General features: G+C 33.6%; 1 protein-coding gene across 15 annotated transcripts in view; it reads left to right on the forward strand.

The window, feature by feature from the left end:
- LOC137629528 (putative leucine-rich repeat-containing protein DDB_G0290503) overlaps positions 1-7,500 on the forward strand; it is a 227,452-nt gene that overhangs the window by 66,250 nt on the left and 153,702 nt on the right. For all 15 annotated transcript variants that reach the window (XM_068360916.1, XM_068360921.1, XM_068360917.1 and 12 more), the window contains exons 2-3: positions 5,186-5,371; positions 6,653-6,796. In XM_068360916.1, the coding sequence (XP_068217017.1) occupies positions 5,186-5,371; positions 6,653-6,796 (330 nt within the window). The remainder of the gene's footprint in view (positions 1-5,185; positions 5,372-6,652; positions 6,797-7,500) is intronic.

The following is a 7,500-nucleotide window of genomic DNA, read 5'->3' on the forward strand; positions in this document are numbered from 1 at the left end:
ATCAACTTCGGGTCAACAAAATATTCTTCTGCAAATATTTAGCAAGTAAAATCTTCAGGCATTTTCTATGGAAGACCCAGGCCTACATGGCTGAGGACTATCAAGCTTGAAGTTGGAGGTGATGAGTTTAGAAGTATTGATTTAAAAGCTCAAGGTAGAGACGACTGGCTAAATCTAACTAAGGCACTTTGCGTCAATAAGCTTAGGAGGAGGAGATGATAATGATGATGATCATTATATATATATATATATATATATATATATATATATATATATATATATATATATATATATATATATATATATATGGAGATCAAGTTACTGTGTGGATTTTACGCATAATATTCGGTATATGTATTTGTATATTTATGCATATTTGACACTGTTACTGTTTTTAGAATGATATATTGTTAATTTATTCTCATCATTTATTTATTTCCTTATTTCCTTTCCTCACTGGGCTATTTTTCCCTGTTGGAGCCCTTGGGCTTATAGCATCTTGCTTTTCCAACTAGGGTTGTAGCTTGGCTAATAATAATATATATATATATATATATATATATATATATATATATATATATATATATATATACAGTATATACGTATATATATATATATATGTATATATATATATATATATATATATATATATATATATATATATATATATATATATAGTGCGAATTGGTCTTTCACTTCCATGCAACGAAGGCAAGTTCCCTTTCTCTGTATTGCTTCATATGCATCTGTATACGGATGCTCAGTTGACTCAAAGCTGTTGAGAAATGTTGCTCTCACCTCAAATTTAGCCTCATTCGGACTAAGGATCACTGACCTTAAAGAAGAAGGTAAATATTCATTTCTCAGATTGATGACGTCATAAGATGATATACGAGATACGATGTTGTGGAGGTTTTGTTCTTGTTTATATCTTGTGTATTATTTCTATCATTATATGAGAAACTTAATTTTACGTGTGATTCACACAGCAATTATTATATATTTTTTTGTAATCATGCTTTTATAATTTATTTTTTTTAACATTTTAGTTTCTTCTTTGACTATTTTCTAGAAATCTTCCGTGAAACATTTTCCAAATATTTCGTGATATATCGTAAACAATGGATTTTCCTATTGTTTTTGTACTATCAATTATTATATTTTCATCCGTTTAAAAACAATATTAAGATAATATTTAGATACAGACATTTTATTTTTTGTTGTTATAAATATGCCTTTTAAAATTTTGTCTGTCATAAAATGAATTACTGTACATTCTGCACATGAAATACTACATATTACAATATCAACTTTTCGAGAACTGACTTTAAACACACCTATCATATTCTATGTTTTTAAAATGGGGCATTGCATTAAAAAAAAAAACATTTATGAAATAGTAAACATCATCCTAGATCAGATTAATGTGATTTCATAAAAATGGTTACTTCGTTGGGACTCCAGATTTTGTATGAATACAATATATAATATGTTTTATTTCATTAAGAGGCATACTTAGTCATTAATCTTTTATATCTTGGATTAAGACATACAAACACACTTGTATATGTACAAACACACGCATATACAGTATATATATATATATATATATATATATATATATATATATATATATATATATATATAAAAGTGTGTGTGTGTTTGTGTGTACGCGCGTGTGTACAAATCATGACAGCTGACATGATGAACATGAAATAGGTATTATAGCCAGGAAATGAAATGTAAAACGACTTGATTATAACTAGTGCTATCGTCTTACTGTGTGTGTTAGTTGATGTTACCAATAAGTCGAAATATATATATATATATATATATATATATATATATATATATATATATATATATATGTATATATATATATATATATATATATATATATATATATATATACATACAGTATATATGTATGTGTGTGTGTATATATATGCGTTTGTTCCTCTGTCTGTGTGTATGATACTCTCTCCCTCTCTTGGGATTTTCACTCGAGTGTTATTTCGAGCCATGACTCATCCTCGGCCATTGAGTTGCTCTCTCTCTCTCTCTCTCTCTCTCTCTCTCTCTCTCTCTCTCTCTCTCTCTCTCTCTCTCTCTGCTGATGCAACTGCTCTCTGACTATTTTCTGCTCTTCGCTGTTCTACCGTTTATTTATTCCTTCGCTTTGATTCAGTTTCCCTATTCGTTTATCCTTTATTACGAAGAGAGAGAGAGAGAGAGAGAGAGAGAGAGAGAGAGAGAGAGAGAGAGAGAGAGAGAGAGAGAGAGAGAGAGAGTAGTTTGTTATTCGAGCTCAGTCCTGTAGTTTGTCCATCGGAATATATATGAGAGCAATAAGGAAATGGACAATTATAAGAATAAACCCCAATTATTATAGGACCACTGCATACTGTCTGAGGGACCTTTGTCTTACTCTCTAGATGCGTCATCTCTCCTGGCATGTTTAGATTGACTTGAAACTGATGTGTTCACGTGTTAGCGAAAGATGTCAGTGCTTGCAGTATATGAATATAATATGTATATATATATATACATACCTTTATCTCCCTTCATATGTATGAGCATATATTACATGTATGCATTATATATATATATATATATATATATATATATATATATATATATATAGATATATATATATATAACTTCTAAATGTAATCGAACAGTTTAACATGTTTTTTTTTTTTTCAAAAAAGCCCATAAAAGAAACAAAATAAATAGAAATAAACCCCTATATTTCGATCAATACACATTGGCCGTCTTCAAGGTGCACAGTAAAATGTGTGTGTGCGTTTTATATACAGTATATATAAAAATAATTACCTAAATGTTTTTTTTATTATAGTCGACCTCTCGGAATGCAGTTGTTAATTAAATTCGCCCCCATCAACTTTTGTATCAAGGGTTAAATGTAACACAAGCAAGGCTTCCCTTATATAAGAGAAGCAGTACACAGTTCAGTGTGAACAAAGAAAATGCGAGAATGTACATTAATACATAATTAAATATTCATAAAACATGGAACAATTTAAAAATATAATCCACAAGGAGATGAAGTTTGGATACTGTGTTGGCAACATCCATGCCTGTCAATCTCCTGGAAGGGGGTTCGAGACGCGTTCAAGCTCGATGGTTTCTTGTAGTGTCTGCAACCTCATCATCCTTGCGAGCTAGAGATGGGGAACTCCGGGGAGCCTATAGGTTTACGTGCTGAGTCATCAGCAGTTATCGCCTGGCTCTCCCTAGTCCTAGCGTGGGTGAAGAGGGGCTTGGCACTGATTTTATGTATGTATAGTCAGTCTCTAGGCCTAGGGCATTATCCGGCCCCTTGCCTCCGTCATTCATTAGCGACCTTTAAACCTTTAAATTAAGTTCCATCACTAAAAATCCACAACTGACCACAGGTCAACGTGTATTCATCTTAAATCCCTATAGTTGGAAGTACCAGAAGGTACGGGACACCTAAAAATTGCATAGAATTTAAAATTTCTCCAAATTTTGTAGACGAGAATGATATCAACAGCAACTAAAGCTTTCTTATATTATCTTGCAAATGTTATATTTTTCCCATTCTTTACGAGAGTTGACACTAATCAATGATATTGAAAGATTGCGTATTGCCATAACAAATTACTATTCAGCACATCTGTTGACTATCCTTGCTGCAATATTGCTGGATCGCGCTGTTGTGATTTGAAAGGTGCTCAATTTCACAATCCCAGTATGGCCTCTGCCCATATGCGGCGTTGGGTGTCGTGATCTTATGTGCAGCATTCATAACGTGATATAGGTCAAGGTCTTGCCAATCTGAGCTGTTTCCGTTCAGTGTCCCTCTCCATCCCAAGGCTGATATACAGAAAGTGGGTCCAGCTTATCATCAGCAGTTGACAGGCAAGAAAAAAAAAATTAGTTTTCCACCAAAATATGTGATAATTTTAAAGGTTTCGATTGACTATCAAAATTAACTTGCCACCACCACGATTTAAACTTTGTAAACATTGTTCGTTTTGATTTGGTTTCAATAGTCACCTTTTAAATGAGGCTAGGGTCGTCAGTGTACCACTCGTGGTGCACTGTAGGCTAATGCAACGTTCCTTTGGCCATTATCTGCTGGAATTGCTTTATATATTTGTATCTTACCTTTGTTCCCATTCATTTTCTTCCTTTTTTCTCTCCAGCTTCTAAGTTTTACTTTGTCCTTCAGTTGCACGTGGCTACCGAATGGGCTCACTGGCCCCAGAGCCGGGCTGTATAGCTCAAATTGATACATCCATCCATTCAAAGACAATATTTAATCATTTGCAGTATTTACAAAGTAGGAGTTTTGTGTTTTTAAAACTGCCCTGAAGGTTAGTCGATTTTGATCTGAAGGATTCTTAGAATAAATTAAAAGTTCCTCTATATATGAAAAGTAAAACTTTTATATCCTGAACAAACCTTGTCTTAGATGGCCACTTGACATTAATCAAAACATTCCCTTGATCGCAACTGGTCAAAGGTTTAGCTTTTCTTTCTTGCCCTGTCATTGCTAGTGGCATAAGGTTAGGATCTAAAGTATTTGAAATGGTAAATGGTATGATTTTGGATGGATCGTGCAATGTGAATTCCCAAGTCTTAAAAATTTAGCTTATGTTTAGGGTAGAAGAGACTCTTTAGCTATGGTAAGCAGCTCTTCTAGGAGAAGGACACTCTATAATCAAACCATTGTTCTCCAGTCTTGTGTAGTGCCATAGCCTCTGTACCATGGTCTTCCACTGTCTTGGGTAGAGTTCTCTTACTTGAGGGTACACTAGTGCACACTATTCTATCTTTTTTCGCTTTCTCGTCTTATTTTGAAGTTTTTATAGTTTATATATGACAGATTTATTTTAATGTTATTGTTCTTGAACCTCTCTTATAGTTTACTCCCTTATTTCCTTTCCTCACTGGGCTATTTTCCCTGTTGGAGCCCTTGGGCTTATAGCATCCTTCTTTTCCAACTAGGGTTGTAGCTTGGCAATAATAATAATAATAATAATAATAATAATAATAATAATATTAATAGTAGTTGTTTCTTGCCCTGTCACTGGTAATATCACAAGGTTTAGATCTACAATAATTGAAATGCTAAAATATCTATTATAGGATAGATCATACAATGCAAATTCTCCAATCTTTATTTTCATTTCAGAGTAAGGTGTGTGTTCTGGAATCGTGGGTAAGAGATCTCGGAGAACAAAACGCCATCTTGGTTGCCACAGTCGAGGAGCTAGAAAAGGAGGCAGCAGATCGAGTCACCCTTCTGGAAGACAGATTGGCCAAGATGGCGGCCACGACCAGAGAGTCCTGCGTCTCCCTGAGGGATCATCAGCTCCAGGTATTACTTATCCTTTATCCCAATCTTGATTCAATCTATAACTACCCCTTTCTTACATGATAGTTTTTGGATTTTGTATTTTTACGCTTCGCACTCCCAAAAGAGAGATAGGTTCACCAAACGTTTAACTGGGCTCCACAAAGCACTAGAAGAGTTGGAAGACCAAGGTCTACATGGCTGAGAACTATGAAGCATGAAGTGGGAGATGAGTGGAGAAGTATTAAATTAAAAGCTCAAGATAGAGACAACTGGCGAAATATAACTGAGGCCCTTTATGAGGATAATATCTATGTATATATATATGTGCAGTAGTTATATATATGTATGTATGTATGTATGTATGCATATATATATATATATATATATATATATATATATATATATATATATATATATATATATATATATATGTGTGTGTGTGTGTGTGCAATATACTAACTACAGCAGTTCAAATTGTTTTCAAGATGAGTCTTTTACATGTAATAAAATATAGAAAGTGAGTTCCACAAGGCACTGGAATAGTTGGAAGACCCAGGATTACATGGCTGAGAACTATGAAGCGTGAAGTGGGAGATGATGAGTAGAGAAGTATTGAATTAAAAACTCAAGATAGAGACGACTGGTGATATCTAACCGAGGCCCTTTGCGTCAATAGGCATAAGAGATGATGATGAAGGTGATGATTTTTACTGTTAATATCTGAAGCATTTTTATGGAGGGGATTAACAGGTACTATAATCCTTAATTTTGATTAAGAATATGGTTTTGTGGATAAGATTAGATAGGATAAATTAGTTAAAACACTAGTACCAGATGCTTTAGTTTTTAGGATATAGTCATTGAAGGATTAACGATTAGCATATCCAAAATAAAAAGTAGAGGAACTGGAATCTGGAGATTTCCAGGATGTGTAGTTTGGAAATTATAATTTTTGACAGATACACCAGAGTATAAACATTGTAAGGTATTCATTCTAATAAAAAGAACTTGAGAAAATTTAAACTGTTATTCAGGTGGTTGTATCTACTGATTTGTTTGCTTCATTCCTTTAGTTAAGTATCTGTGTTTAAAGAGCTTTTGTATCAGTGTTTATGCTATTAAAATCTGTAAACATTATAGACAAAAGTTTAAATATTCAACTCTAACAAGAACATAATATAATACCTGGGAGGTTTCACAGTTTGAATTCTTTTAGTTTGCCTAATCATTGGAGTTTTTAGTTTTAATGTACTAACGAGCAGCTGTCTTGATATAAAACATTAAGTAATCTTTTATTTTCAGGTGTCCAGCTTGGTAGCAGGGAAAATGGAATTGGAGAAGGAGGCCCATGGCTTAGGAGAAAAACTTGTGAGCTTCGAGAGGAGTAATATGCGCTTGAAGGAAGAAAACAATAATTTACAAGGGGACCTTAATAATCTCGTACAGGTATGTAATAATGTTTTATATTTTTAAAGGAAAAGAAATTGTATTTTGGAAAATCTCCAAGATATGATGAGTAACTTATGTCAGTAAAAGTAAAATTTCAAAGAAATCAAGGGGTCGAATACTTTTACCCTTATCTAAGGGACATGGGAATAGAGTAGTTTTAAAGAAATCAAGGGGTCAAATACTTTTACCCTTATCCAAGGGACATAGGGATAGGGGAGAGTTAAAGAAATCAAGGCGTCGAATACTTTTACCTATATCTAAGGGACATGGGGATAAGTTACTGTTGAAGAAAGATATTAAAGCGTTGGCAAGTAGGCAGTAACTGATAGGGTGCAGATTGAAATAGTGACACAGGTGTCAGAGGATTTGATTGAACAGAAACAAGTGTGTCAAATCATTTACCTTTGATAGATACAGTATTGTGTAAGGATATTAACCCTTTGAGCACCATTGGACGTATTTTACATCAGATTTTCTACTCTTCGGCACCATTGGACTTATTTTACATCCGATTTTCTACTCTCTTTGGTTCCATTGGACGTATTTTACATCCGATTTTATGCTCTTCAGCGCCATTGAATGTATTTTACATCCGATTTTCTACTCTTTAAGACCATTGGACGTATTTTACATTCGATTTTCTTCTCTCTTTGGCACCATTGGACATATTTTACATCCAATCTCCTACTCTTCGACACTTG

Source organism: Palaemon carinicauda, chromosome 37 (genome assembly GCF_036898095.1).
Source record: "Palaemon carinicauda isolate YSFRI2023 chromosome 37, ASM3689809v2, whole genome shotgun sequence".
NCBI lineage: Eukaryota > Metazoa > Arthropoda > Malacostraca > Decapoda > Palaemonidae > Palaemon > Palaemon carinicauda.